The following is a 14,762-nucleotide window of genomic DNA, read 5'->3' as shown; positions in this document are numbered from 1 at the left end:
CGGCGATTGGTCAGAGCTGACGCCAATCAACGCGCGGTGCGAAGCCGTTGCTCTGCCCGTGCTTGCGGTGCGGGCGGGTGACAGCGGCTGAGGAGGGTGAGGGCACCGGGACTGGTACCGGTACTGGGATCGGGATCGGGGCGATAACGGGAGTGTCCCCTCCGTGTCCCAGCAGCAGAGGCCGGGGCAGCCCCACGGAGCGGTCCGCAGGGGCCTCCGGTTGAAGCGGCAGCGGTGCCATGGCGGAGGGCAGTGCGGGCAGTGCGGCCTGCGGCCTCCCTCAGGCCCCGGGCCCCAGTGCAGCACACAGGGGCCTGTCAGCGCTGTGTGGAGGGAGGCCCCGTGTCCCCGGTACCACCGGAGGGCCCCGGGGGTCTGGTGCACGGTGTGGGCAGTGCGGGTCAGGCCGGGCTGCAGTGAGGGGCTGCGCTGGGGGTTCATGGTTCATTCCCTTCCCCTCAGGCCGTGAGGATGAGGATGATCGAGAGCGTTGACTCCGTGGCCGCCAGGTCTGGTGAGGATCTGTGGGCAGAGATCTGCTCCTGCCTGCCCCATCCCGAGCAGAGGGATGACAGGGAGGCGTTCACAGACTCCTTCATGGATTCCTACCCCAATGGAGGCAGCCAGGGCAGCGGATCCAGTGTCTCATCCCAAGCGAGCCCGAGGCCTTGGGCACCATTGCATGACTCCGAGGTGTATCTGGCATCCCTAGGTGAGTGTCTTTGGTGAGGCCTCGAGTTCTCTGTTTGCTTGTGTGCCTGGTGACAGCTACAGCCTGATTACATGAGGTGACAGGTCTCACAGCTGTGAGATGTAACATCAGGGGGGGGAGGAAGGGGGAAATCTGCCTTCCCAAACCATGCCTGGTGGAATCTGGCTGTTAAGATGGCAGATCACACACATCGTCTTTGCCCTATTGCTTTGCCTAATTCCTGCTTATCCATGAAGCCACAGGTTGATTGTGAGCACTGAAACACTTGATAAGGTTATAGGTATTCTGGAGCAAGCATCCCAGCAAAGCTGAGTGCTGCAGTGTTTAGCTCTTGTTCCCCTTGGATAGTCTAAGTCAGCAGGAATAAGCCAGTTCTGTGTTTGTACCTGCCCAGGGTTAGTGGTTGTGAAATGTTGGCTCCCATACAACTGGCTGGGTGCTTGGGCAGGTAATTCAACATCTGAACTGCCAGGGCCAGGGGCTTTCGGTGACAGCTCATTTCTGCCCCACAAGACAACTCACAGGGAGCTTAACAGGGAGCCATGGACAGGTGAACTAGCCTAATTTGACCAATGATGCTACACTTTTCAGTAAGGAGTGTGGTTACAAGCCAATACCTGACCCGATTCAAGGAGGAAACCATTAGAATGAGAATCTGTGACCAGAGGAATTCATGATATTTACTTTCTTGTAGCTTTGTGTATGTAGTTGGGTTACCTGTGTCAGGTCAGGAGGTACTTTTCATCATCCCCTGTTGGGGAAACTCCCAACACCACATTCTGCTATGAGATACCCACTAATAATACTGCTGCACATGCATTTTTAACTTGTGTTTGGGCATTGTTGGAATTCACAGTGCAGTTAGTGTGATTTCATGTCATTGTGCCTGGAAATTGAGGGACCTTAATGCCTGTGAGATGCCCCATCCCTGGCAGTGCTCAAGGCCAGGCTGGACACAGGGGCTTGGAGTAAGGTGCTCCAGTTGAAGGGGTCTCTGGGGGTTGGGATTGGATGAGCTTTAAGGTCCCTTCCAGCCCAACCCAGGCTGGGATTCTATCATCTGTAGCCCCTGTGTGATAATCATAGAAACTGAGCAATAAGTGGGCAAGTTACTAAAATACAAATGGTTGCATAACATTTATTTCCTTTAGAATCATTACCTAAAAACCACCATCCTGTATACATACAAGAAACAGACACACAGACATGAAATGCAGGAGGGAAAATAACTATTGAGATAGGACTTGGGCTTGAAAAGTTAGTTTAACTTCTTGATACCGAAGTCCAGATACATCTTTTCTTCCCTTTCACCAAACCAGGATAACAAAGGCTCCTCCTTTGCCTCCTCACAGAGCGAAGACTGATGAGAATCAAAGGCTTGTCTCAGGAGGTGACCTCTAAGGACATGCTGCGCACTCTCTCCCAAGCTAAGAAGGAATGCTGGGACAGGTTCCTGCAGGAGAAGTTTGAGTCGGAATTCTATGTAGAGGGCCACGACTCTGATGAGAGGTAATGAGCAAGGACATGGGAAGGGATAACCACTCACTGTGGGCAGCAGATTTGGGTTCTTAAAACCTAATCTAAGGTTTAGTCAGGACTTACGACAAAAGAATGTGTCACTACATGGGCTTAATGAACCAGTCTGATGGTTGCTGTTTGCATCATCCTAGGGGGGAACACCCAGAGCATATAGGGTTGGAACTTCCAGTGCTGCTCACTGGTTTTTGCATCCCTCAGACTGGGGTGATCCAGCACAGTAACAACTGGAACCTACTTGGTAATTCCTCTTGTCACATTTAGGGTAGGGAAGGAACAGAGGAAGGGATGTCCAGCGCGTCTCAGATTGCTTTCTATAAGGCTTAGCTTTAAAAGTGAAGCCCAGGCCCTTCCCTTCACCTCTGTAAGGCACAGTGCAGCACTGGTTCAGACACCAATCGGTGTGAAGTTCATTATGTGGTTAGTACCAGTCCTGAGATGAGGTTTCTCCAGCAGCTCTCCTCTTACAGTGCCTCTGCTCTCACTCATTACCCTTTTACAGATGACATCTGAATTAAGATGAGAGCTCTTTTAGCAATCTCACATTCCCAATCACTTCTAACACTCTCCCTATTCCTCCTTTCTGAGCTGGCATTTGTCATGATTGCTTCTAGCAGAAAAGAGATTAGTTTCCTCTCAAAGAAAGTCTACTTAAGCTGTTTGGGAGTTTAAGTATGAAAAGTAATTCAGGAGGTTTTAGATTCTTTCTTTGACCAGCAACTTCAGTGTCATTTATATTTAAACCCAAGCTTTTGTAGACTTTCTACTGTTTTTCAAGGCTCTTTCTACTGTTTTTAAAGGCTGGGGATGTTAACAGTGAAAGGATTTTCTTCCTAGCATTTGACACTGAAGTTAGAGGTCACTCCCAATATAATCTAAGTGTTTGATTCTCTCCCATTAACATAATTAAACACACCTTCACTTTTAAACACACTTGTAGGACATGACCCAGTGAAATCCTGCTCTTGTGACAGAGCAAGAGCAAGTCCCTTTGCTGTGGCAGCACTGGATGCTGCCATGATCCAAAGACTGGGATCACACTTCTGAAAGATGAGGATACACACAAACACACACATGTAAGAATGATAACATTAAACTTTTGGGGTTATAGCCACATGTAATCAAGGATGGGGTGGATCTGTTCTGGTTGGACCAGTTATTATGTGATAGGATCTAAGAGAGTAAAGGTACTGGTATGTATTTATATAAATATATAGCATATATTTATAATCCATCATCTGGTTACCATTCTACAATGTGCACATGCTGCCTCTTCTCTAATCTTGCAGTGTTATTAATGGTCACACAGTTTTGTATGTGCTTCCTGCTTTGGTTTTGGTGTGTGTGTGTCCCCATTTTCTAATCTTCATCACAAATAGGCAATTGTCCAAATAGGTTCTTACTTCCAGCCCAGAAAGCTGGAGATTGAACTCTAGTCTTGGCTTCAGGAATGTGGAGGCTGAGATACCCACTAAGGAGTCTTCTAATCAAGAAAAATCAGTCTAAAACTTACCTAACCATAGTTTAAAAAGCCCAACTGCAGCAGGATGTCTTTGTAGGATGAAAGGTTCTGCTTGCTCCTCTGGCACATGGATCAGTGTCACAATAGGCCTTATCCGTGGTGACAGGTATACCTGCAGAGGAAACACACAGGGAGGATGCTCCTGACACCTTGTTGTACATGCCTGGGGGGTGTTGTTGCTCTCCCACCTCACGTTGTGCCTTTGCTTCCCCTCAGCACACTGGAACATCTGAAGCGATGGCTGCAGCCGGATAAAGTGGCCATCAACACGGAGGAGGTGCAGTACCTCATCCCTCCGGAGCCACAGGCGGAGAAGGAGGAGAAGGAGGACAAACAGGAGAGTGAGGAGAACCCCCCAGCTGCAGAGCAGTGAGATACACCCCAGCCACACACATTGCTCCTGCTCTGACCCTGGTGAAGTTGTACCAGTAACAGTGATAACAGGAGAAGGGGGAAAAGTGCCAATTATCAGTCATTTAAATAACCCCAGCACACAACCCCCAGCTCTGGACCTGCAGAGGTAGTGACCACCCCTTGTTATGGGCAGGAGTGGGAGGCCTATGCCACAGTGTACACAGAACTGAAATACCTGATCTTCTCCCAGCTTGCAGCAATCTAATCATTCCAGTCTGAACTGTTTGTGATTCACCAGGAGGCACATTAAACAAAAGCAAAGCAGTTGTTCAGAAGCATAGAAAACATAATGATCCAGAATAGAATAGCTCAAACCACTAAGCTGTTCTGTCTTGTACCTTTTAAATTACCCAGTTGGGCATTGTGTTCCCTTTCCTGTGAGTCCATTATGGTGCTTCCTATAGATCTTCACTCTTTAAGCCTCAGTTGGCCTGGAGCTATACCTGGAGGAAGACAGATACTTTTCACCTACACGAATTAGGAACCCTAGAGGAAGCTATTGTTGTATTGAAAGTGTCATCGACATTGTTGTGCCTGTTGAACATTCCTCTCTATGTAACCCCCCACCTACCACATCCCCTTTTACCAGCCAAGCTCTGTATTGCAGAACAGATTGGAAAGGGTGTGTTTTTTGTTCCTGTTGGTTGTTTTGTACCTGTTCTTTACTCCTTCAGCCTCTCCAAAAGAGGGTCGGGTGAGATTCAGTATCAAGAAACCAAAAGTGATAACCAGGGAAGCTGCCAATACCTTGTTTGCATCACAGACTTGTGGAGAATTACCTGGCTTTAAATATATTCTATTTCATTGGGTTTCATCCTGTTTAACCCTTCAGGGTATTACTGTCCGTTGCTAATCAAAGACACTGTAATCACATACATGTGTGAATCACTGAATAGTTAGGGTTGGAAATGACCTTAAGATCATCCAGTTCCAACCCCTGCCATGGGCAGGGACACCTCACACTAAACCATGGCACCCAAGGCTTCATCCAACCTGGCCTTGAACACTGCCAGGGCTGGAGCATTCACAACCTCCCTGGGCAACCCATTCCAGTGCCTCACCACCCTAACAGCAAAGAATTTCTTCCTTAGATCCAGTCTAAACCTCTGCTGTTTAAGTGAGACCGGTTCTGTCCCGCACTAACAGCGAGGGTCGGTAGAGGGAAGCAGCACACACCTTGTGCAGCTGGAGGCCCTGCTGTGGCCGTTGGAGAGGCAGTGCTGGTATCACACACGTTGGATTCGCACCGTGTTCCTGCCCTTTCTTTGGGAAAATACATGTTTAAGAGCAGCTTTTTGGCAGCCCTGCCTCGTCTCCGGCCTCCATCCAATGTTCCCCCACTCACTGGCAGCTGCTGGTTCTCCTTCAGCCCCGTGACTGCTGCACAGGAGCTGTACTCATCATCCTCTGTCAGAACAAACACTTGGGTTTAACACATGAGAAACAGTGAATCACCCAAACATCAGGGACATGAGACTTGCAAGTCTCGTGTCGTGTTAGAGGCTGGCTTATCTTTTAGTTCAGCTCTAAGGCAGCTTTCCTGTACAGATACAGTGCTGCGAGCACCTCTCCCCTCTGTGGTCAGGCTGGAACAAAGATGCCCTGGAGCATCCACCAGCAGTGGCTGGTACAAGGAGAAGAGGATGCAGCCCCTCTGTCTGCACCTGGACCGTTCCTTAGTTCTTGTCATCAGCAGTGACTGTGAAGATGTTAAGTATTATTTTGCCTATTCCCATTAAAGTGAGATGAGAAAGAAATGCATTCAAAACACCTGCACTGAAACACAGTTCCTGGTCCTATAGCCCAACATTTCCTCTAGAGAAGGGACCTCAGAGAGCAGCTCTCACTATTTTGCCTTTAGAAATAGCTCAGAAGCACCAGGAAAGGGTCTGGGAAAGAATTATGATGATACAGAAAGAGCTGAGGGCTTTGAACTTGCATTGATAGACACATGCAGGGTCTTTGCTGTTGGTTACACCTACCTGACTGTGCAGGGGACAGGAGAGAGAAGCTCATCTGCTCCATGTACCTTGGTTTGTCCCATATACCTGCTCTGAGCTGGAGGATCCATACAAGCACAGCAGAGACACCAGCTCTTTTCCCTCTGTGGGGCAGGGAGCCAGTCTCACTGCACAGGGAGAACAGGCACTGGCTGCTTCCACCTGATCAAGGGACTTCCAGTAAAATCCCAGTCACCAGCTCACACACCAGGTGGGTCACAGCTTTCAAACCCATCCCTTGTGCCTGTTCACAGTCAGAACCCCCTTGTATGGGGCAAGACAAGCTTTGGGTCACAGTTACCTACCCACAGAGTGTGGAAACAGCAAAGATCAGGTCAGAAAAGGCACATGCAGAGGGAGATGCTCACAGTGCTGCTTTCAGGTTGTCCTGCCCATGGTGCAGCTGGATGTGGGGTGGATGTGCCCTGTGCCAACCACTCATTACTCTGCTGTCATGTTCAGACCTATTGCCCATCTCAAATGGTCTTTTATGAGCCTTGTGCTTCCCTTGTCTGACTGTTCTCCTGTTTAAAACCCAGAGCAGCTCTCGGCCAGGCTGTGAGATGGAGACAAAGATGATGTTCTTCCTGCTGATGCTTTGGCAGGGACAAGCGCTCACCCCTACAGTCAGCTCCCAGCCAGCTTCAATAACCCCAACCCACATCCCCCAGGATGAGACAAATGAGCAGCCTGTGCTCACCAGAAGTGGTAACTGTGCAGAACTCCTAGGGTTGACCTGATGTTTTCCATTGCCCTCATTCCCAAAGTGCCTGGTGGTGAGTTTTGATTTCCCCTTATTTAAGTGAATGAAAAGATGAAGATCTTGCACATGGAATCAGTCTGATTCACATTCAGTAACCTGCAGCCCCATTGCTGCTTCCTCCATTGGTGTTTGGGGCCATTCTGCTCAGTTCCCTGGTGTGGGATCCCAGCCGGAGGGGGGGGGTATAGTTTTTAATGCAAAATAACACATTTATCCCCCCTCCCCATGGCGATGGGTCCCCCACTGCCAGCCCCTTGGCTTTAGGAACAGGCTGTACCCATGCCTGTGCCCCACACCACAACCCGAGGGCTGGTGCTCACCCCATGGCTGGGTGTCCATAGACAGGGCTGGACCACCAGCACCCCCTCACGGCTGTCCCCCACCCATGGCTACCTACACCCCACAGCTGGGCTGCCCTCACCCCATGGCTGCCTGCACCCCACAGCTGGGCTACTCTCACCCCATAGCTGCCTGCACCCCACAGCTGGGCTGCCCTCACCCCATGGCTGCCTGCACCCCACAGCTGGGCTGCCCTCACCCCCCATGGCTGCCTGCACCCCACAGCTGGGCAGCCCTCACCCCATGGCTACCTACACCCCACAGCTGAGCTGCTCTCACCCCATGGCTACCTACACCCCACAGCTGGGCTGCCCTCACCCCATGGCTGCCTGCACCCCACAGCTGGGCTACTCTCACCCCATGTCTGCCTGCACCCCACAGCTGGGCTGCCCTCACCCCATAGCTGCCTTCATCCCCTCCCTACTGAGACCCCCGACGGGGCAGCCGCTGCCGGTGCCCGGTAGCTCCGCACGGTCCCTGCGCCCGCCCCGTTCCCCCAGCGCCCCCCTTCTCTCCGAGCTGCGCTCCCCACCTCCCCCGAGCACCATCGGGCTGGGCTGTACCTGCGGCACCGAGCGCTGCATGGGGCACATCCTTTGCCCGCACGGGGGAAGCTCAGCACCGGCAGCGACGGGAACAAAGACCCTTAAGAACCCGGTACCAGCTCCGGCTCTCGGTGAGCGGCACAAGCCTCACGTATAACCCCTCCCCGCTAATTATAATGAGTAATTAGTTAGCGCTGCTTTGACCCACCGCATGGGGACGGGTCCTGGGGGGTCTGGGGTGATCTTCATCTCCGTGCGCTTGTTGCTGGAGCACAATCGGCATCAGCCGCCTGCGCTGTCGGGAGCGGGTCTGGTCCCCGAACCCAGCCAGGGAGCAACAACTGACAGGTACAACACCGATGGGATGGGATGAACTGGGGGGAGAGGGTGGGATGAACTGGGGGGGACAGGGTGGGATGAACTGGAGGGGACAGGGTGGGATGAACTGGGGGAGACAGGGTGGGATGGACTGGAGGGGACAGGGTGGGATGGACTGGGGGGGACAGGGTGGGATGAACTGGGGGGGACAGGGTGGGATGAACTGGAGGGGACAGGGTGGGATGGACTGGGGGGGACAGGGTGGGATGAACTGGGGGGGACAGGGTGGGATGAACTGGAGGGGACAGGGTGGGATGGACTGGGGGGGACAGGGTGGGATGGACTGGAGGGGACAGGGTGGGATGGACTGGGGGGGACAGGGTGGGATGAACTGGAGGGGACAGGGTGGGATGAACTGGGGGAGACAGGGTGGGATGAACTGGAGGGGACAGGGTGGGATGGACTGGGGGGGACAGGGTGGGATGAACTGGGGGGGACAGGGTGGGATGAACTGGAGGGGACAGGGTGGGATGGACTGGGGGGGACAGGGTGGGATGAACTGGAGGGGACAGGGTGGGATGGACTGGGGGGGACAGGGATGCAGAGCATCCTTCTGCCGGCAGGTCGGGGTGGAGGAGGTGAGGGGGGAGATGGAAAGCAAAAGGTGCTGCAGGAGTCCCTTTGTTCTGCTTCAGCCCAACACAGCTCCAGGGGTTCTTCCGGAGGCATCCCGACCAGATCCAAGCATCCCCATCCAGCTGCTCCAAGCCGTTCCCTGCTGGTTAACCACTTCATTCCCGACTTATCCACACTTAAGCTCTGCTGAGTCTGTCGCAGGCACCTTTGCTCTTAAGAGGTCCCACATCTTGTAAGTCAGCTGGTGCATCAGTACAGGGCTGGGCAATAGGACCTGGATGGAGCTGGGGGACAGGTTCTTCTGCCCATAGGCACCACCAGAGCAGGCTCCTTCCCAGCTCAAGGCTCTGCTCCCATCCCTGTGTTCTAGGTGTAGGGAAGCAGTATTGGCAGCAGATCCCCATGGCTCACAGCCGCCTGCCCAATGACTCCTGGCAGAATGGCTCAGCCCCTCTCTTCACCGGCCTGGACCTCCTCCTGGAGCTGAAGCCGCTCTTCATCCCCCTCTATGCCACCCTGGTGGCAGTGGCCTGCACAGGGAACCTCTTCCTCATCCTCCTCATCGCCCTCACCAAGAAGCTTCACTGCACCACCAACTTCCTCATAGGGAACCTGGCAGCGGCTGACTTCATCATGTGCCTGGCCTGCGTCCCCCTCACTGTCTCCTATGCCTTCGAGGCACGGGGATGGCTCTTTGGGATGTTCATGTGCTACTTCGTCACCCTGATGCAGGCTGCCACCGTCTTCGTGTCTGTGCTGTCCCTCACGGCCATTGCCATTGACCGCTACGTGGTGGTGGCATATCCCATCCGCAGGAGGATCAGCCACAGGTCCTGTGTGTGCCTTGTGGCCTGCATTTGGTTGCTGTCCATCGTGGCCTCCATTCCCACCTCGCTGCACACACACTACCTGGACCTCAACACCATCGGCCACGACATGATCATCTGTGAGGAGTTCTGGAGGCATGAAGAGAGAGCACGGCTGCTGTACTCGTGCCTGATGCTCCTCCTGTCCTATGTGCTCCCATTGCTGGCAGTGTTGGTCTCCTTCTGTGCCATCACCTACCACCTGCGGAGGAGGAAGGTGCCGGGTGCTGCCTACCCCTGCCAAGGGAAGTGGACCAGAACCAAGCAGAAGACCTTTCGGGTGCTCACCATGTCTGTGCTGTGCTTTGCTATCTGCTGGCTGCCCCTCCAGGTGGTGAACTTCATCAGAGACCTGGACGAGGACTTCACCATCCTGGACAAGAGGTATGTCAACGTCATCCAGGTCTCCTGCCACCTGATTGCCATGAGCTCTGCCTGCTACAACCCGTTCATCTATGCCTCCCTCCACAACAAGTTCTGGTTCCAGCTCAGCAGCTGCTTCCACCACAAGAAGAGCTCCAGCACCATGTCCTGCAGGGCTTCCCGGTTCAATACCTGCTCCACACTGGCAGATGCTCCTACTGGGGTCTCAGATAAGATCACTTTGCAAACCAGATTGTCTTAAGGTCCTCGAGAGATCAGTTTTGCTTTGGGACCTGTGTGCACTGTGCTTCAGACTGGAGCAGGTTGTGGTGGTGTGCTGCTGCTCCCAGGGCTCTTGTGCCTAACACAAGGCAAGGAACCCATGGGCTTTGTGGTGGAGCTGCAATGAGGAGCATTGTTCTTTGGGAACACAAACCAGTGCAGCATCAAGCACCACAACCAGGTAAAGGCAATGGAATTCCAGAGTAATTGGGAGCAGGATGTACCTGCCGGCCCATGTGGACATGCTGGGGCAGGAGGAGGTGTTTTCACCTGACCCAGACAGCAGGAAAGACCTGAGTGTCAATGAAACAACAGCTGCTTGGTTCATTGCAGAGGAACAATGGGGTGAGCAAGTTTCCTATGTGGCTTTTACAGCCCTTTTCCCATCTCTTGGCCTGGGACAGGACACACATCCTGGATCTCATCCCTGTCTGGGATGGGGCACTCACCCTGGATCCCAGCTCCTGGTTGGGATGGGGCACACACCCTGGATCCCAGCTCCTGGTTGGGATGGGACACTCATCCTGGATCCCAGCTCCTGAGTGGGATGGGGCACTCACCCTGGATCCCAGCTCCTGAGTGGGATGGGGCACATCCCTTGGATCCCAGCTCCTGAGTGGGATGGGGCACTCACCCTGGATCCCAGCTCCTGGCTGGGATGGGACACTCACCCTGGATCCCAGCTCCTGAGTGGGATGGGGCACACACCCTGGATCCCAGTTCCTGAGTGGGATGGGACACTCATCCTGGATCCCAGCTCCTGGTTGGGATGGGGCACTCACCCTGGATCCCAGCTCCTGAGTGGGATGGGACACTCACCCTGGATCCCAGCTCCTGGCTGGGATGGGGCACATCCCTTGGATCCCAGCTCCTGGTTGGGATGGGGCACTCACCCTGGATCCCAGCTCCTGGTTGGGATGGGACACTCACCCTGGATCCCAGCTCCTGAGTGGGATGGGGCACTCACCCTGGATCCCAGCTCCTGGCTGGGTACCACATGCAGCCAGCACTGTACCTGCAGCACGGAGACTTCCCTATGGTTTATGTGGAGGTGGGTCAGGTGTGAGCAAGACAAACACACGTGGGGTACATTTAAACACCCTTTGGAGCGCATCAGTCTTCATTCTATGGGATAAAGGTTGTTCCTAAGCAACAGGCAGCACTTTCTGCCTCTGGAACAGCACCAGCTCGCCCAGTAGCTGTGAAATTGCTGCATTTCCCCTTTGAAATTGCAGCCCCTGGTGTGAGGACAATGGACACTCAGAACCCAGAGCAGTGTGGGGGCACAGGAACAGCTTTCATAACATGCTTGACCTCTTGAAGGGATCTCTGACCATGTCCCAGCTCCTCCGGAGTGCAACTGTCACTGCTCTTCACAGCCAAGTGGGACTCAAGGGGATGGGGCACCGGAAAGTGATGGGGTTGCTGGGGAAGATGCCTCAGTCTCTGCTCTCTGGGTAGCTTAGGGATGTGTATGTCCCTGTGTGAGCTCCCTGGGTGCAGGTGGGGATGCTGGGGATGGGCTGCTCTAACCCAGAGCTACCCATAAGGGTGGGTTTGCTTGCTGGATGCTGGTTGGTTTCCCCAGGTACCTGGTGCATCTGTGGCCCATCAGCCGGGTCTGTGCAAGCTGAGCTCTGAGAAGGCAGCATCTCCATGCACCCGGATGCTCAGCTCTATGTTAACATCTTCATTCTCCATGAGGAAGCCTTTGGGAGCAGCCCACAGGCACCAGCACCACCATCAGCACCAAGCTGCAGGGTCCCAACAGCTTCTGGCCACCCCATCTGCTGCTGTGCCCTATGGGGACAACCCACATCTCTCCCACTGCTCCTCCTGCCTGGAGACAAGGACTTTAAAGCCCCATAGCAGCTTATCCTCAGTGCTGCATGAGCACCGCCCATGGCATTGGCCATCACTTGTGCTTTCAGTGATCAGCTCAGCATCTTCCAGTGCTGGACCCTAACAGGATCCCTAATCCACTCTCATTATGCCCAGATAGGAGCTGCTACCTGTTACCTTCCTGCTGAGACCCCCACCATGGTCCTGGAAGGGCTCTGATACCTCCTGTGGTGCAACCAGCAGAGACAGAGAGCCCTTGAATGCAAAGTGACCGGATGCTTGTGTCCTTGGAGGTACCTGTGGAGCAGGGAACTGCTTCTGGCAGCTCTGGTGGCTGCTCAGGGCTGTGCTCGGGGTGAAGGATGCATTGCTTGACATGGAGGGGTAATGCAGGAGGTTCAGTGCTTGACCTGGAGGGGTAAGGCAGGAGGTTCAGTGCTTGACCTGGAGGGGTAAGGCAGGAGCTTCAGTGCTTGTCCTTCCTTCTAATAAAGGCCTAAAAAGCTCAGGCTGTGTCTGTATTGATTCACATCCACAAACATGAGCTGCCCTGGAGTGATGCTTACTCACAGCCTGGATGTGTTCCACTGCCAGTGCTGGAGGCAGATCCCTGGGGTCAGGGATGGAGAAATGAGGCTTTGGCAGCTCTGGCTGGAGAGAAGAGGCTGGATATGAAGTGTGGGATGAGGAAAGGATCAGACAGGATCAGTTCATGTGGCTTTCTCACCACTAACACACTGTAGGTGTTCATCTGCCTGCACACTGCTGCACACTGCTGCTCACTGCCTGCACACTGCTCACTGCCTGCTTGCTGCCTGCACACTGCTGCTTGCTGCCTGTTTGCTGCCTGCACACTGCTGCTTGCTGCCTGTTTGCTGCCTGCTGCCTGCTCGCTGCCTGCACACTGCTGCTTGCTGCCTGTTTGCTGCCTGCACACTGCTGCTCACTGCCTGCTCACTGCCTGCTCACTGCTGCTCACTGCTCACTACCTGCACACTGCTGTTCACTGCCTGCACACTGCTCACTGCCAGCACACTGCTGTTCACTGCCTGCACACTGCTGTTCACTGCCTGCACACTGCTGCTCACTGCCTGCTCACTGCCTGCACACTGCTGTTCACTGCCTGCTCACTGCCTGCACACTGCTGCTCACTGCCTGCACACTGCTGCTTGCTGCCTGCTCACTGCCTGCACACTGCTCACTGCCTGCACACTGCTGCTCACTGCCTGCTCACTGCCTGCACACTGCTGCTCACTGCCTGCTCACTGCCTGCACACTGCTGTTCACTGCCTGCACACTGCTGTTCACTGCCTGCACACTGCTGCTCACTGCCTGCTCACTGCCTGCACACTGCTGCTCACTGCCTGCTCACTGCCTGCACACTGCTGTTCACTGCCTGCACACTGCTGTTCACTGCCTGCACACTGCTGTTCACTGCCTGCTCACTGCCTGCACACTGCTGTTCACTGCCTGCTCACTGCCTGCACACTGCTGCTTGCTGCCTGCTCACTGCCTGCACACTGCTCACTGCCTGCACACTGCTGCTCACTGCCTGCTCACTGCTCACTGCCTGCACACTGCTGCTCACTGCCTGCTCACTGCCTGCACACTGCTGCTCACTGCTCACTGCTCACTACCTGCACACTGCTGTTCACTGCCTGCTCACTGCCTGCTCACTGCCTGCACACTGCTGCTCACTGCTCACTGCCTGCACACTGCTGTTCACTGCCTGCTCATGCTCGATATTGCACCTTTCACCTTTAGTTAGCTTGGAAAGAGGACAGGCAAAAGTGATGGAGCAGCTCCGTCCCCTTTAACCAACCAGGGCTGAGAGAACCTGAGAACCAACCAGGCTGGGAAAGCTTCAATCCCATCCAGTCCAACCATTCCCAGCCCTGCCAAGGCCACCCCTAACCCATGGCACTGAGGGGGGTGAACCCTTGCAGGGCCGGTGCCTGCAGCCCTCCCTGGGCAGCCTGTTCCAATGCTGAGCACCCTGTGGGGCAGGAATTGTTCCTCAGCTCCATCTGAACCTGCCCTGGTGCAGCTCGAGGCCGTTTCCTCTTGTCCTGTGCTCCCATCCCAGCTGCAGTTGTGCTGTTGAGCATGGAGGAATCCCCTTGTGAGGATGGGAACCAGCAAAGTGCTGGTTAGGATCAATGTGCTCCAAACTGAATGGGATTCTCCTCTTTTGGGGCCACGTGTCCCATGTGAAGCCTTTAGCTCTGGTTTCAGACCCATGGGCAATGTTTCCTTAGGGAAGATGACCCAGAGCCGGGATGGATGCATGGATTCCATGCCAGGCTCTGCAGTGCCAAGGTCTCAGGGAGGTGCCATTGCTGCCTGTGAGCCCATAGCCATAAAGCTCAAACAGAGCAGGGTTCCTTCGGGCTCATTCAAGCAATGGCTTTTCCAGGTGCATTCCAAGCAGCACCAATAGGAATCCAGCTGTGCCTCTTTGGGTGTTGTTATCCAGCTCCTGTTTAAAGCCAGACATAGAGCTCCTGTGCCTATAGTCCTCTATGGAGGGGTTTGTTGTGGTTTGCCACAGGGCTTGGAAGCTTCCTCCTGCAGGAAGGAAAATCAGGCTCCAACCCATGCAAATAGTGGGGAAGGGAATGACT

The 14,762-nt window shown here is 54.1% G+C and overlaps 2 protein-coding genes across 3 annotated transcripts; both read left to right on the top strand.

Annotated features, from left to right (window-relative positions):
* Positions 1-29: 29 nt before the first annotated feature.
* CCDC32 (coiled-coil domain containing 32) lies at positions 30-5,057 on the top strand. Of its 2 annotated transcripts, none has more exons than XM_034061584.1 (4): positions 30-96; positions 463-712; positions 2,065-2,221; positions 3,987-5,057. In XM_034061584.1, the coding sequence occupies exons 2-4, from the start codon at positions 472-474 to the stop codon at positions 4,141-4,143; spliced, it is 555 nt and encodes a 184-aa protein (XP_033917475.1). In that variant the 5' UTR covers positions 30-96; positions 463-471; the 3' UTR covers positions 4,144-5,057. The 2 variants fall into 2 exon arrangements, with proteins under 2 accessions (XP_033917475.1, XP_033917476.1); XM_034061585.1 differs by having other exon boundaries at positions 52-73.
* A 4,130-nt stretch (positions 5,058-9,187) lies between these two features.
* LOC101875003 (prolactin-releasing peptide receptor-like) lies at positions 9,188-10,740 on the top strand. Its single transcript, XM_013127664.3, has one exon. The coding sequence runs from the start codon at positions 9,188-9,190 to the stop codon at positions 10,274-10,276; it is 1,089 nt and encodes a 362-aa protein (XP_012983118.2). The 3' UTR covers positions 10,277-10,740.
* The last annotated feature ends 4,022 nt before the right edge of the window (positions 10,741-14,762 follow it).

Source organism: Melopsittacus undulatus, chromosome 4 (assembly GCF_012275295.1).
Source record: "Melopsittacus undulatus isolate bMelUnd1 chromosome 4, bMelUnd1.mat.Z, whole genome shotgun sequence".
Lineage (NCBI taxonomy): Eukaryota > Metazoa > Chordata > Aves > Psittaciformes > Psittaculidae > Melopsittacus > Melopsittacus undulatus.
This window is presented reverse-complemented; position numbering and strand designations above follow the sequence as displayed.

Bases quoted from the DNA above. Each gene is read 5' to 3' on its own strand.
- CCDC32 (XM_034061584.1), top strand. From the start codon at position 472: ATGAGGATGATCGAGAGCGTTGACTCCGTGGCCGCCAGGTCTGGTGAG. The intron at 713-2,064 runs GTGAGTGTCTTT...GCCTCCTCACAG, and splicing joins GGTGTATCTGGCATCCCTAG to AGCGAAGACTGATGAGAATC. The intron at 2,222-3,986 runs GTAATGAGCAAG...GCTTCCCCTCAG, and splicing joins GGCCACGACTCTGATGAGAG to CACACTGGAACATCTGAAGC.
- LOC101875003 (XM_013127664.3), top strand. From the start codon at position 9,188: ATGGCTCACAGCCGCCTGCCCAATGACTCCTGGCAGAATGGCTCAGCC.